Source organism: Carcharodon carcharias, chromosome 8 (assembly GCF_017639515.1).
Source record: "Carcharodon carcharias isolate sCarCar2 chromosome 8, sCarCar2.pri, whole genome shotgun sequence".
NCBI lineage: Eukaryota > Metazoa > Chordata > Chondrichthyes > Lamniformes > Lamnidae > Carcharodon > Carcharodon carcharias.
This window is the reverse complement of record NC_054474.1, coordinates 94157747-94174275: the sequence shown is the minus strand read 5'-3', so window position 1 is coordinate 94174275 and position 16529 is coordinate 94157747. Positions and strand designations below refer to the sequence as shown.

General features: G+C 42.8%; 1 protein-coding gene across 1 annotated transcript in view; it reads left to right on the top strand.

Annotated features, from left to right (window-relative positions):
- Window positions 1-3969: 3969 nt before the first annotated feature.
- Window positions 3970-16529, top strand: part of LOC121281471 (serine/threonine-protein phosphatase 2A 55 kDa regulatory subunit B beta isoform) — a 131542-nt gene continuing 118982 nt past the window's right edge. The window contains exons 1-2 of the mRNA XM_041194416.1: window positions 3970-4042; window positions 7725-7822. Coding sequence (XP_041050350.1) covers window positions 3970-4042; window positions 7725-7822 — 171 coding nt within the window. The remainder of the gene's footprint in view (window positions 4043-7724; window positions 7823-16529) is intronic.

The window sequence follows — 16529 nt, the reverse complement described above, 5'->3', positions numbered from 1 at the left end:
TGGGCCATTTTCTTAGAGTTCCTAATTTCAGGAAGGTGTCAATTGCACTTGTAGCATTTGTCTGGTTCTGAACCACGTATGCTAGATCCTAATTTTTGGTATCCCTGGTATGACCAGAAAACAAAACAATCAGCTATCAATCCGGCTCTTGATCACTGTTCAGGTGATTACAGGTTTGATGTGGTGCTCTCCATAGTCAAATAGCATGCCAGGGGTCACTATCTAAGCTCATATACGAAGACTGACATCTCTGGGAGAGGCTGACACCCATGGCATTGCCCAAAAACAAGAGTTAGAGAGGAGGAGGGGATGGGAGCAGACATTTAGGAAAAATAGATCTCTGTTGCTCCGACTCTATCAAATGTATGTGCTCAGAGCACCACTTAAACAAAAACCATGAAGCACTATAATGTGTTTCCATAGAATCTCCGGAGCACAGGCATTAAATGTAGATCCTTTAAGATTGAGCTTAAAATATAACCAATGGTTTTCTGCTTTGGTTGCAGATATTTAAACCCTGGAATCTCAAGGGAGAACAACTATCAATGATTTTTTTAATTAAAATCTTTTAGCTGTATTAGTAATGAACAAATAAAAACAAATCATTGAACCAAATTGAGTGTTCAGTGTGGGTAAGGTCAGAGGTAGCTGCACTGCACTGTCCTTATAATATTGGCTTATTGTGCAAGTGCTAAAAATGGAATATTCTCCTAATGAAGGACATCATGTCTTATATCATTAAGTGTGATTCATGAAGAACGTCTGCCACATTGCCTTGGTTATCGGCGGAGATACCACCACCTTTATCACATCTTTCTCTCTCTAACACCCTCACCCCCCCCAGCACCCCCATTTCAGCTCCAGTGGTTTACAATTAGGCCAATTGATAAAGTAGTTGATATTGTAAACGCCTTCTGAACTCATTACATTGAGGGATATCACACCCAAGCACGTCTGTCATTTTAGGCGCCCAATGTCAACAGGAGCCAGCACCAGCACCAAGCATTGTTTCAAGTTTGGTACACCATGTAGAGCAAAGCTGTGTCAATGTTGTGTCAATTTTCAGGTGTCAGCCTAGACTCAATGGCAGCTTTCTCACTTCCAAGTCGGTTGTTAATCCCAGTGCTGCTCCAGAGACTTGAGCACAAAATCCACTTATAGTACTGAGGATGCACTGCACTGTCAACAGTGTCATCTTTTGAAAGCAATATTAAACCAAGGCCTCGTCTACGCTCTCAAGTTTACATAATAGATCCCATTGCAAGAATTGTGGGTGTTATCTCAATATTCTGGCCAATAGTTATCACCAAACCAACATTAAGACATTATCTAGTCATTCTCTCATTGCTGTTTATGGGAATTTACTGGGCTCAAAATGGTTGCTGCATTTACCTACATTATAGCAGCGACCATACTTCAAAAGCTTTTCATTGGATGGAAAGCACGTTGGGATGTCATGAATTCATGAAAGTTGCTATATAAATGCAAAGTTATTTGTTCTTCATTTCCCACATCAGTCAGTCTTGTACCATTTCTGCCAGAGATTGCCAAGTTGGTGGGCAGTTTTATCCTGAGGTTCCACTATGCCGTGAAATAGGATGGGACTGTCCAAACTCAGTTTATTTACAAGCGCAGACAACTGTTTAAAACAGACCAGGCCATCTGGCTGATCCCAAATGAGGACAGGTAGGAACGATGTGAGAGAGAAGAGATCTTATCCCCACATTTCAGCTTTAATCAGGACTTCAAATGTGAGACAACCTGTCCTAAGCCATTGTGTATCTGGGCTCCCTATTGCTGTTTAGTTTTGAGTGACCTCATTACTTTCCCTGTTATCATTTGTTAATAGTTTATTTTGTAAATTGAAATATTGCGTCCAATTTTTAGGACATCACTTTGATGGTATATTTAAATCATGCAAAGTTAGGGCTTTGCATGTTAATGAATTCTGTCTTCCATCACATTATTTCACATGACAGCTCTCCCCTTAACACCATTGAAAACAGGGGCTTGTATTTATGAAATGCTTTTATCATAGTGAAACGTTTGAGAATGCATTATTAAACAAAATTTGACAGTCAGTCACCTAAGAAGATATTAGGTTGGGTGATCATAAGTAAAGGAGTTAACTTAGCCTGTTCCTCCTGTGGCAGCAAGCTTCTGCTCACTTCCGACCGTACAACAGCATCTTTTTAAATATAGAATTAGATTCAGTGAAGGCGGAGACTGAGCTGGAGAGTGAACGCTTATCATTTCAGGCACTCAATGCTGACATTAAGCACTGTTAGATTAGATATAACATTGGTCAATATAGAATGAAGCTTCCTCCATTCTGTCTCTGAATTGTGATTCAGTCCCATCCTCAGGAAAGGATCCAGCACTTCAGTTCCGATTTGCCAGAACATCTACCCTTTGTAGCCTAACTGAGTGATGGTCAGTTTAGTGTTGAATTAAATAGAAAAGAATTTGAATTTATGTAGTGCTTTTCATGACCTAAAGATGACTTAAAGGACTTTCCAGCCAATGAAGGACTTCTTGTCATGTGGCCACTTTTGTAATATAGGATCGCAGCAGCCAATTTGAACACAGCAAAGTCCCAAGAGCAGCAAAATGATAACGACCACATAATTTGTTTTCGGCTTAGGTTGAGGGATAAACATTGAACCAGATATTAGGGAGAGCACTCCAGCTATCCTTGCAAGTAGCGCCATAGGATTTTTTTACATCTACCTGACCAGGCAGTTGGGGCTTTGGTTTGACATCTCAATTGAAAGACAGCACCTCTGGCGTTGCAGCATTCCTTCAGTACTGTGCTGAAATGTCTGTCAGATTATGTGCCCTCCACCCTGTGCAGTGAGCCATACTAAGCCACAGCTGACACGTTTTGGTGGAACATTAATCAACCCTGGATCTTTTCAAGTAGCAGAGTATTAGATTTTTATCCTATTAACCTGAGCATTTGACCTCAGTAGTTACAGTCCCATCAATTGCACTGTTAGAGTGAAAAATACACACTAATAAATAATCAAACCAAAGACTTTAAAAAAACCTCAGAAACAATTAGGAAAAATCAGTCTTGAATTAGCTGGATATGTTGCACATTCTAGAAAGTTTTCAAGGATCTTGTACACTTGTATTTTTGACTAATACACAAAACATATAAGGAGCCCAGCTTAGTGCATTATGGAATGCTCCTCCTCCTGCAGTTTCCAAAGGATTCCAAAGTCATTCAGCTCATTTTAAGCTCCAAGTGAGTAGGCAGCACTTAAAATACTACACTGCTATTGAATATTGGGTCGAATGTCAGAGTTACTGACCAAGCAGATAGATTGTGTTCTGGATAGCGTTGAGCCTAAATTTTCATGCACCTTCTGCCATCCAGGTGAGGGTTCCATTCCAGTCTTAACTTGGACTTTGTATTTGGTGAGAAGTTTTGAGAGGTCGGGAGGCAGACTACTCTAACCCGCTCTAATGTTTGTTCCATTTAAGCACCTGGTCATTGGATGTTGGTGGTATGCAGCTTGATGATGTTGATGCTATTGACCATCATTGGCACACGGTTGGCCTCTTGTTAATCAATATGCCGATTACTTGGCACTTATGTGACCTGACTGCCATGCCAGTCTAAGTGATGTGGTCCATGTCCTGCTGTGGCCTGGCTTCGTTAATGGAGGGGTTGCGAATGGAGCTGTACACTGTGGAATTGGCAGTAAACAGCTTCGGAGAGGATGGGCATTGATTAAGCATCTGAAGACCCCACCATGCAGAAATCCTAGAGCTGCATGGATTAATTTGCAATGTCCTCAACTATCTCCCACATTGGGTACAACTGGTATAACTCCAGCCACTGGAGGATTTCTTCTCGACCTGCATTGACTTCAGCTTTGCTAGGTTTTTGGCACTATGTGCAGTCAAAGGCATTTATTCTCACCTCTCCTCCGGCATTCTTGTGCAAGTCTGGATCAAGACATGTTTAGTGATCTGAAGCCAAGGGGTTCTTGTGGAATTGAACTGAATATAAGGAAAAGTGGGCAGGTTATTGGTGAGTAGGTTTTGTATTATTAATGGCTCCTTCCATCATTTTGCTAGTGATTGGAAGAAGATTGATATGTTGTAATTGACTTGGCTAGATTTGCCCTGCATTCTTGTGGATAAGAGATACCTGGGCAATTTTCTAGTGTCTGCTTGATGCAGGAGTTATGCTGTACTGGAATAGTTACAAATTCTGCTGCACGGGTCATCGACATTGCATCCACAATGTTGCCTTGTTCCTTGGCTTTCTCTGTGTCTAGTGCACTCAATTACTTAATGTCACATGGAGTGAACCAAAATGGCTAGGCGTGGCATCTGTGACGGTGAAGACTTCAAAAAAGAACGAGTGGGATTGTCCACTTGATACTTTTATCCGAAGATGCTTGAAAATACTTTAGCCTTGAGCTGGGCTCGGCTGATGTTGAAGATAAGGATATTTATAGAGCCTCCTCCTACCATTTGCTTGATCTCCCACCACCATGCTCGACTGGATGTGGTAGTGCTTTTAATTGCGAACACATTTCCCTTCCCATTGGTTTTCTCTTTTTGCATTTACCATAAACGTAGCCCTGTATTATAGTTTTGCTAAGTTGGTACTTCATCCCAAAGTGCACCGGATGCTGATCCTGACATGGCCGTTTTTTCATGGAATCTGTGTTAGACTTCCAACTTGTTGGCGATTCAGAAGCAAGTGGTGTGTTGGGCCAGGACATTGCAGGTTACAATGGTGTACAAGTCTGCTGTGAAGAGCCTGTGGTGTCTCATTGCTGCTGACTGTTGGGTTGCTAGGTCTGTTCCATTTAACAGGGTGGTAATGCCACAGGACACAATTACTCCTGGGGGTAGAAGTTCACAGAAATTGAGTGCAATGGAACTGAGTATCAGATGCTGTGTATGACAGACAGCCAGCCCAATACTGCCCATTTTCTGACACTGCCCATCTTGTGCCCATGCATGAGACCAGTTTCTACTCCTTTGTCTTCACAAGGACGTGTGGCGGTCATACTTCCCGTTACTTTCATGGGCAGACCAGTCTGTGATAGTAGGTTTGGGAAAAACCCTCCATTGTCTTCTCACTCCTGCTATGGGCACAGCTTTAGCAAATGAGCCACGGACAGGGTTACAAAAAAATAGTTTTCTCTCCTTGGTGGCTCATCGAATTGACAAGCTGTGAATGGCCCAGATGGTAAAAGATGAAATGAATAATAAAATGCACACATTCTATTAATAACCAGAAGAAACAAACACCCACACATGGCTCTGCAGTAACCATTGCGGTTCTGTTTAACTGTGGTGTTTTCTGGACTGAATTGCAGCAATAATTTAGTTGCTCCATAACTCTAGTGTGCAGAATGCATTTCGGTAGATGTGTTGTAGCCCTTCAATCAAGCTGTACAGGTAAGACCGGCAGTAGGTATTTGGAAAACACATCGATATTTAAAGCTGTAAAATAGGGTGAAGGTTTAAGACCCCCATGGATAAAGGAAAGAATGAGATTAACCAGGAAGTGGTGATGAGTTAATGGGTTGAAGATTTTTGGAGGAAGGGGAAACAGAGCGATCCTGGGTACAGGCTAAATCAAAGTGGAGGAGAGTGATTTCAGAATGGGGAGAATATAGAGTGAAGGGATATTATACAAGATGGCGTGTTTATGGATTAAAGGGAAGAAGAGAAAAAAAGTTCAAATCAGTTGAAGACAAGTTGCTACTCATTAGTGGGAGTGATTTAACAAATTGAATTATTCAGACTTCTACAGTCTGCTGATTTTCCAGATCTTACCAATGAGGATGTAATTTGTTACTTTAGATAACTGGCTGGCCATTTCACGAGTCATTGAGTCCTTCTGAATTTGTAACCTGTGCAGCATTGCTGCAGAGCTCATCTTAATACCACATATTGTGGTACCCCTTCGAGCATGCTGCTGGAGAGAGGTCACCAATGGGTACTGGAGTGTGGCACTGCCCTACATGTGCCCCGGTACTGCCCTTGATTTATAGTATGTTGTCAAATGCAAAGTTCTGGGGTAGCACATCAGCAACACAGAGCAAAAAGTCACGGTGCTAACCCCATAGCAGTGCTACTCAATGCAATTCTGAGCTGAAAACGTGGGGGATGCATTAAGCCTAGGCTGCTGTATCCACTTGAGTGAAAAGGCTGTGACACCAGCTCACAGTTTGAACAGGACAGTGTTGTTTCGAAGGGTGGTTACACAGCAGTGTTTGATAAAGTGGCACAGGAAAACTCCGAGTCTGAATTACAGCAGGTAATTCTCATTTTAGAAAAACATTATGTATATATTTGTTTTTTTCATTTCATGCTTTGCAAGCAATGTTTCCTCTAATTTTTCTTTGTTGTATGTGGTCTGTTTATTGCACTGCGCGCGTGCATTCAAGATCGATGCACGGCCGTGTGCATGCACCTATAGGGAGTGTTGGTTGTGCATGGCCTGTTCATTGCATTACGCTGTACATTCCCAATTGATTCGCTGTCACACATCCACACAGCTTAGAGGGAACATTGCATGCAAATACCTATTTTTTGATGCAAACTCTCCAACATCCAGTTGTGAAATGGGCAAGAAATAGCAGGCTGAGAGGAGAAGGCAAATTATCAGGATATCCTGTGGGAATCTATACCTCATGTATCCTAAAGGACTGTTCCTGTGTCTGGCTACCTCTTCTACCTGCAGCTGAGGTAATATGACTTAGAGGAATGGATGCAATATGGACTGTTAATGATGCCTTTAAGATAATTAAAGAATATGATCAGGTAGCTAGAGATAAACTATTTCCTCTTGACGGAGTCTGGAACAAAGAGACATAGCGCTCACATTTGAGCTAGGCTGTTTAGGGCGATTTGAGGAAGCTCATTTCCACACAAAGGGGAGTGGAAGTATGGAACTCTGTCAAGCTGTCAAGGCGAATTGAAAATGTCAAAACTGAGATTGAAGGATCTTTAGCTTAGGTAAGAACGTTAAGGGTTATAAAACCAAGATGGGTCAGTGATACAGTTGTGAGCTAATTAAATAGCAGAACATACTTGAGAGGCTGAATGGCCTTCTCCTGTTCTGATGTTCCTAATTGGAAAGCCACAGCTTCTTTCGGAGCGCAGCAAAATTGCTGCTTTTGGGCTGGGAAATAGCGACATGTCTTCAGTGTCAAAACCTAAAGCAGTATTCTGTAAAACTGCTGGACACCACAATGCTCACAGATCACATTTGTTGATGAAGATCATTATTGATGAAAATGACTCTTTAAGACAAGTGACACCACCTTCCAGCACTAAAACTATTTTTACATCACAAAGAGCCTGATGGCTGGGAATCAGCTGAAAACTGGAAAAGTTTCCTCTAAAAACAGCAATGAAAGTCCTAAATGAAGAGCTGAAACCAACACTGGTTTGGGTCTTTCATTTTTACTGATGTGGCGTGGGTTCCCTTTCCCTGCTCCCCTTTGTAGAGTGTTCTCACACCACGCAACTGCTTTCAGGGTTCCTGCTGAATGACCAGCTGCTGGGAAGTGTGCAGGACAGTAGCCTGGGGAAGGTAAAGACCCAGCATGGAGCAGACAGGAAATGAGCAAAACCTGATATTTGACTGTGATTTTTGTGTGGAAGGGAGAAGTATACTAGTCTGTTTCTTAAATGCAAACAAATTTGTTAACTTATTTTGTCCTTTTGCTTTTGTTTTCCAGCCGACATAATTTCTACAGTAGAATTCAACAACACTGGAGAATTGTTAGCGACAGGGGACAAGGGGGGTCGAGTTGTAATATTTCAGAGAGAGCAGGAGGTGAGTTACGCTGAAAAGCTAGCATGTCTGCTTTGTTCCTATTAACCAGGATCCTGCTGATTCACAAGCCACGGTGTTATCAAACTTTAAAGCTTCCCAAGGAGTGATTTGGAAAATGTATTCCCCTATCTGACAAGCTACCTTTTTTCCTCAGGCTTTTATGAGACTGCATCTTAATATTCTTTTCAACACTGACAGATCTGTTCCAGCTGTCAAACTGTGCTTGCTTTTCCATCATAATGCATGGAAATGATTGCCACTCATAGGATTTTTTTTTTTACCATTTCAACTTCTCTCCACTAGGGGCAGGATGAGGCAATCATTGTCTGAACTGGGTCAGAAGGTTGTGGGTTTGAGTTCCACTGCAGGCACTCGAACACAATAATCTAGACTGAAGCTTCGGTGCAGTACTTGAGGGAGTGCTACATTTTTGGAGGTGCCATTCTTTCAGTAGAGACGTTAAACCCTTGTGCCCTCTCAGGTGGATTTAAATGATCCCACGATTTCAAAGAAGAGCAGGGGAGTTCTCCCGCTATTCTGGCTAATATTTAACCTTAAACCCACAGATCCCACAATTTCTAAGAGCAGGAGAGTTTTCCCACTATCCTAGCTAATATTTAACCCTGAGCCAACACCTAACTACAGAATATCTGGTCATTATCATATTGCAGTTTGTGAGACCTTGTTGTAGACAATTTGGCTAACTGTTATCAATTACAAATGACACCCTGTGTGACTGCGACCATGGTAAACTCTCTCTCTACATCCGCCTCACTCTGCCTGCAGCTTTTAATATGGTTGACCACACCAACCTCATTCAATGCCCCTCCAACATCATTCATCAGGTGGGACTGTACTCACCTGGTTCTATTCTTACATCTCCAGTTGTAGCAAAGGGATCACCTGCAATGGCTTCCCTTCCCACTCCCACATTGTTACCTCTGGCATGCCCCCCACCCCCGTTTCTCCTCTGCATGCTGCCCCTCAGCAACAGCACCTGAAAGCACAGCATTAGTTTTCACATGTATGCTGATGACATCCAACTCTGTCTCACCCACACCCCTCTTGACTCATCCACTGTCTCTAAACTGTCAGACTGCTTGACTGACATCCAGTCCTAGATGACAGAAATTTCCTCCAATTAAAAAGTGCAAAATCCAAACCATTAGCTCCATCCCTCTCCCTGGCAGCTGTTCGAAACTGAACCAGACCGTTCACAACCTTGTGTCATATTTCATCCCATGTTGAGCTTCCAACAACATACTTGGACCATCACTAAGACCATTTATTTCCACTTATGTAGCATTCCCTGGCTTCGTCCTTGCCCCAGCTCATCTGCTACCGGAAACCTCATCCATGCCTCTATCACTCCCAGACTTTACAATTCCAACGTATTCCTGGCTTGTCTCCTACAATATACCCACTGCACACTTGAAGTTATTCAAAACTGCTGCTCGTATCCTAATTTGCACCAGTTCCATTCACCCATCACCCTTATGCTCGCCGACCTACATTGGCTTGATTTTAAAATTCTGATCCTTTTTAGTCAAATCCCACCATGGCCTCATCACCACCCCCCCCCCCCCCCCAACCCTCCACTACCTATCCCTAAACTCCTCCAGCCCTACGACCCTATCTGTTTTCCTCCAATTCTGGCCTCTTAAGCATCCCTGATTTTAATTGGTACAGCATATGTGACCATGCCTTCAGCTGCTAAGGCCCTAAGCTCTGGTATTCCCTCCCAAAACCTCCCCCCCCAACTCCCTTCTTTACCGTACTCTCCTTCTCTAAGACGCTCCTTTAAGCTTTGACCAAGTTTTTGGTCATCTGCCCTAAAATTTCCTTATGTGGTTCACTGTTGAATTTTTTTTGACAACATTGCTCTGAAGGGATGCTTTATTACATTAAAGGTACATGTTGTTATGCTTCTTACAAGGCAACAGCGGCTCCTATTCCTTCCAGTACCGTGCCCTAAGAGGGCGTTGGGGAACATGGACTTCCGTTAGATTGGTCCATGATTATGCTTGGCAAAGTACTGCAGTGGTTTGCCATTGCCTTCTGCAGTATGGCTGACCAGGAAACTCTCCTGCTCTTACCACCTGCCATCAGGCATTGGAAGGATTTACAGGCTGATAATCAACCTGCTTGGCCATGTTACAAACACACCTCTGTGGCCATCAAGTCCTGAAGTGACACTTGAACCCGGAGCTGCTGGTCTAGAGGTATGGGCACCACCGCTGTGCCACAAGAACTCCCACAACAGTGACTATAATTCAAAAAGTATTTCATTACTGTAAAACACTTTGGAACATCATGAAATTGTGAAAGACAAGATAGAAATGCAAGTTCTTTCTTTTTTAAAATTTGTTTTCTAGCCAGTCCATAACAGTTGACCTAGATTGGCCTAGATCACTTTACTATTGAGTTAGTGCAGTAGTGATAGATCAAGCAAGTGACACATTTGATCCTTGGACATGTGCTGAATTCATCCAGGCCTGCAGTTATGATGCTCAGATTGGAGGCCAAAACTAGGGGTCATAAACATAAGGTAGTCAGCAATCAGTCCAATAGGGAATTAAGGAGAAATTTCTTCACTTAAAGTAGTTGGAATGACGAACTCACTGCCATAAGGGATAGTTGAAGCAATTAGTAAGGATACGTTTAAGGGGAAGTTGGATAAACACTGGGAGGGGGAAAGTGTTATAGCATAGAGGCATTTAAGGAAAAGCTAGATAAGCACATGAGGGTACAAGGAATAGAAGGATATATTGATAGGGTGTGATTTAGAGGGTAAGAGGAGGCTAATGTGGAGCATAAGAAACATAAGAAATAGGAACAGGAGCAGACCATTCGGCCCCTTGAGACTGCTCTGCCATTCAATAAGATCATAGCTGGTCTATTTGTGTTTCGAATTCCACATTCACATCTACTCCTAAAAACCTTTGATTCCCTTGCCTAACAAGAATCTATCTACCTCTGCCTTAAAGATATTCAATGACCCCATCTCCACCGCCTTCTGAGGGAGAGAATTCCAAAGTCGCACAACTCTCTCTGAGAGAAAAAATAAACACCAGCATCGACCAGTTGGGTTCAAAGACATGTTTTCTGTGTTGTAAATTCTATGTAATTCTACTAAATGTCAGACAATTCCTGTAAATTGGCATCTTTATTGAATGCTTTATGCAGTTGAAAACCCCACTCAAAATCGTGAGCCCAGTCATGTGAGGTACCAGTATTATTTGGCCATGGTTGCCCTCAGTACACTTGCATTTCAAGTTAAGTTGAATTAAACGAGATTGTACCAATCTGACGAGAAGCACAGGAGCAGGCCTTGATTTCTGCCTTCTGTATGGATTTGAATTAAAGGACTGAAACCCCTCTGGCCACCAGGAAAGATTCAGAGTAGGTTAGTACAAACTGCTGGGCATCGCTACCAAAGCTGGCATTTATTGCTCATCCATAGTTGCCCTTGAGACAATGGTGGTGGGCTCCCTTCTTGAACTGTGCATTCCATGTGATGAAGGGGCTCCCACAATACTGTTAGGCAGGGAGTTCCAGGATTTCAACCCAGTGACAGTGACAGTGACAGAATGGCAATAATGTTTCCAATTTGGCATCGTATGTAACTTGGAATGGGAAAATGGAGAGGATGGTATTTCTATCCATCTGCGGTCTTTCTCCTAAGTGTGAAGGTCTCAAGGTGGGGCTGAGAAGAGGTTAGGGTGGTTGGTGGTAAAGTTTCCACACTCAGACAATCTTTCTTAGGGGCATCTTTCATCAGTTTTAGGTAGAGACAAAAAGGAATGTGCTCTGAATGCTCACGGAGTTCCTTAAATGTTAAATGTTAACAGACTGGCTTTCCTCAGTGCTGATTTAAAAAATGCAAATTACAATTTTTATCCTCAACTGGTGTCGGCCAAGGCTCACTTGGCAGCACTCTGACCTCTGACTCACAGGGTTCAGGGGTCAAGTCCTGCTCCAGCACTTGAGTGCAAAAATCAAGGCTGACGCTGCACCGTTGGATGTCTTTTGGATGAGACATTAAACCTGCCTGCTCGGGTGAATTGTTAAGATCCCATAGTTCTGTTTTAAAGAACAGGAGAGTTATCCCCAGTGTCTTGGCTAATATTTATTCCTTAATCAACATCACAGATTATCACAGATTATCTGGTCATTATTACATTGCTATTAGCGGGAGTTTGCTGAGCACAAATTGGCTGCTGCATTTCCCACATTACAACAGCGATTACACTTCAAAAAGTACTTTATTTGCTGTAAAGCACTTTGAGACGACTGGTGGTCGTGAAAAGTGCTATGTAAATGCAAGGCTTTCTCTTTCCTTCCAATGTGCCATTTTTATTTTCTCCCCATGCCTCTTGTTTCATGAGGGCTCTGATTCCTGTTGGGTTCCATAGATGCTGGCAAAGGACTGGCCTGGAATTGAAGATCAATCCCCAGGACACTGCTCTGCACAACCTTAGGGAAAAGTTATCAGGATGTTTATTTTAAAAAAATATTTTTTTATCTTTTTCTTTGAACATTCCTCTTTACCAAATATAAAAATATTGAGAATAGGATAAAAAGATTGGTTGACAGTCCAGCGTAATCCAGTTGGGTAATGAATCTTTTTGCTTTCCAGTTGGTGTGGGAAAGCATTGCGACACAAGGATGGATATGTTGGCCGACTGATGGCTGATGTGTAGGGGCAAGCCATATGGCAAAACCTCCAGGAATGCAATTAGCCGCAGTTGGCAACCCTATGCCGGAAGCCCCTCCGCCCGTCCTTGTCTTTTTAAATGCTCCTAGATGGAGAGCTTCAGCAGCTTTAGCCACCGAATGGACGTTCACGCACTTCCAGTGGGGGTCATCAAGAGCAGGAACCCTTATGCTTTTCCCTGTCCAAGCCCAGGAATGCCTAAGTCACTTGAACTATGACCAAACTGGGATCACAGATTGGGACTTTCTCCTTCTGTTTGAATTAGTATTGCAGTGGGGCATGCATTTATGTGGTGAGTCACAGAGAGCTGAGAGGCCCATTTGGAAGCACAGTTGGCCCCAGTGAAACCTTAATGTAAAGAAACCAAGGAAAAGAATGAGCACCATTGGCTGGAACCAGGGCCTGCTGACTTTTTATCATTTGCTCTGTGAAGTCTGACTGTATCATTCCTTGGTCTTTGACTTGTATTCACTGACTTCCCAGCTGCCAATGGTCAAATCAGAAAAAAACCCCTAGGATCTTGTGTCACTATCAATCAGCTCACAGCACACACTAATCCCTGTCCTGGAGTTCCATTCTCCGCACTAGAAAGCAGCGGTGTCAATGTCAGTATCTAAAAAATCGAAACTAAATCACACAACACTGCTCTCCTATGGAGAAGAACTAAAGGTGTGTTTCTGCAAGCTTTCAAATTGGGGTATTGTCAAGAGGGTTGAACAGCCTAATAAAGGAAAGAAACTGATTACTGATCCCACTGATAACCACATCTACTTGTACAAATTTAATCTTGTTTCTCCCTCCACCCTGTGCTGATTCATGCTGAGCTAAAGTTCCTTAAGCACCAGCAGCTCAACTGATCCTTCTTCAACTTGCAAAGAACTTGCATTTTATTTTTCATGGGATGCGGGTGTCACTGGCAAGGCCAACATTTGAAGTCCATCCCTAATCGCCCTTGACCCTAGTGGGTAGCCCATTTCAGAAGGCAGTTAAAAGTTAATCTGGAGTCATATGTAGGCCAGACCAGGTAAGGATGGCAGATTTCCTTCTTGAAAGAACATTAATGAACGAGATGGATTTTTACAACAATCAGTGATAGTTTCATGGTGACCTTTACTGAATTCCAAATTTATTAATTGAAGTTAAATTCCACCAGCTGCCCTGGTGGGATTTGAACCTGTGTCCCCAGAGCATTAGCCTGGGTCTCTAGATTACTAGTCCAGTGATATTACTAGTACACCACTGTCTCCCCCCATATTTGTACAGCACCTTTCATGACCTCAGGAAATTCTTTACAGCCAATGACGTACTTCAGAAGTGTAAGTCACTGTTGTGATGCAGGAAATGCAGTAGCCAACTTGTGGGGCACAGCTAGATCCCACAAACAGTAAGGCGATAATGAGCGGGCAATCTGTTTTATTGTTAGTTGAGGGATTAATATTAGCTACGATACTTGGGAAAACTCCCCAGCTGCTCTTCAATTACAGGGCCTCAGCTTAATGTCGCATCTGCAAAGCAGCATCTCTGACTGCGCAATGCTCCATCAGTACTCTGAGCACTGCAGTGTCAGCCTAGATATTGCGCTCCAGTCTCTAGAGGAGGACTTTAACCCATAACCTTCTGACTTAGATGCCTGAGCTAGGCAGTGAATGTCAACTGGCTGTTAAACCAACCATTGCAGTCCAGCCCATTCCAGGCCACACAAGCGCAATTTCCAGGGCAAGTCCTCAAATACTGAACATGACGTGGAATCCTGCCTCCTCAGACAACACAGCTAGCATTCGTTTTGTAGCATTGTACCAAAGTGGATTGGGTTTGGCGAAGGTATGAAAGTATGTGCCATCTCATAGCTGATGAGGAAACTGATTTGAGATGAGAGCTGTCGGAAGGCATTAGGTACTCTGGGGTTTGGAAATACGTGTTTGTTTACCCAGAGTTCAGTGCCCATCACTGCTGGGCTGCTGCTGAAGCTCTGTAACCACAAACTTTCAATGGGGACTGGTATATGTCCATTCTGTGGTTGATAGTACACTTAAGGGTCATTCAGCCCCTTGAGTCTGTTCCGCCATTCAATTCAATCATGGTTGATCTTGCCTCAACTGCATTCCAACCTTCGATCCATATATCTTGATATTGTTACAATGAGGTGAGGACAGGTAGGATTTCTTTTCCCACTCTTTGTTTGACTGCAACTGTTTTTTAAAACAAAGAATATGCTTGTCAATTCAATGAGTGTTTAACCGTTTGTGTGCTGTGACAGTAAAAGATGCACACAGACAAGTTTCCTTAAGTTTTTAAAAAGAAAAGAGAATAGTGTTTATTGTACTTAATACCCAGTCAAAAATAAAATAATAAAAATGCTCTGACTTTCACTCACTTTTTCTACACCCTCTCTCACACATTCTCTCTTTCACACCTGCAAGTTCCCTTCCAAGCCACACACCATTCTAATTTGTAACTACGTTGCTGTTCCTTCGCTATCACTGGGTCAAAGTCCTGGAACTCCCTCCCTAACAGCACTGTGGGTGTACCTACACCACATGGACTGCAGCGATTCAAGAAGGCAGCTCACCACCACCTTCTCAAGGGCAGTTAGGAATGGGCAATAAGTGCTGGCCTAGTGTGAGCTGCTGACATCTCATGAAAGAATTAAAAGAAGGAGCCATTAGAAAATGGAAAGCTGCAGTACAGGTAGCTATGGGGAGCCTGCCTCCTGAAAAGATACTCGGAGGCAGGACAACGGCATGCAAATAACCCAACGACACACGTTATTCTAAATTTCCACCTCTCGGGTTCCAAAGCCACCTTTGCAAGGTTGGGAAATTTTAGCCCATTATCTTTATATGAGAAGCACTAATCAATCATTTTCACCTCTTTTTGCTTCTTGGTAAGTTTACCAGTTGTTGCAATCCAGCATGATTAAAGGTTTATACCCATACCCATATTACAACTGTCTAAAGCTCTCTACTGAAAATGCCAATATTTTCCTGGTGCGCTAATACAGCTCATTTATTGCTAATTCTAGATTGCAGGCAACAGACCATTAAATCTATACCTTTAGGTGTCAGGACCATGTATTGACCAGCCCTCCAGGCATTCCCAATCTGAGAATTGTGTTCAAGGGCAACCTTAATTTTCTTTCCAATTTTGACAGTGTGTGTTTATATGAGGATTAAGCACAAATATAATTGAATGATTCAGTCTAGTCCCAGCATTGTACAGCTCAAAAGTTGTGGATGTAAGGTGAGTGGGGCAGGTTGAGATGAAGAGGAGGTTTGTTAGTGAGTTCAGATCACAAGATACAATACAGTACCTAAAACACTAGGGACAGGAGCATGTGAACATTAGGATTGTCCCAAAGGAAAGCAGCTCTGTGCCATTGCCTAAGATACAATCTTGTGAAACTCTATTGCATTTGATCTTCAGTACGCAATGATATAGTCAGTGTGTAAAGGTACAGTGACATCACAGGTGGCTCTCAAACTGGTAAATGGGGCATTTGAAGTTCTAATGCCCTCATATTCAGTATTTTGTCCTTTAGGAGGTAGATTGAGTTCTTCCGTTGACAACATGTTCCCACTGTCTCCATTTTAAAGATGATTATTCTAAACTAGGGTGCACCACACAGCATGTCCCCAGACTTGACCAGGGTGGTTGGCGTCAGGATCAATAGCGCCCTTGGCATTCCGTTCCAATCTGAGCCCTTACTTTTCTTTTCACACTTCTGCTGAAAGCATCAAAAGAAAACCTGGAGGAAAATAAGCTTGACCATGCTAGGACTGTAGTGCTGTAAACTGGACCTCTGTGGTTCTGTCACTGCCACCTTCCCACAATTCACCTGGACCTACAGAAACCACAGTTGTTACAAGGGGGACGGCCTTCAGGAAGCGGATTGTTCTGACATTTCTAAACTTGTTCAGATAAGAATCATATTGCAGACAATCATCATATCCCTTGTGAGTCGCTTTAATGGTGATGAAGGTAATGGTTGCG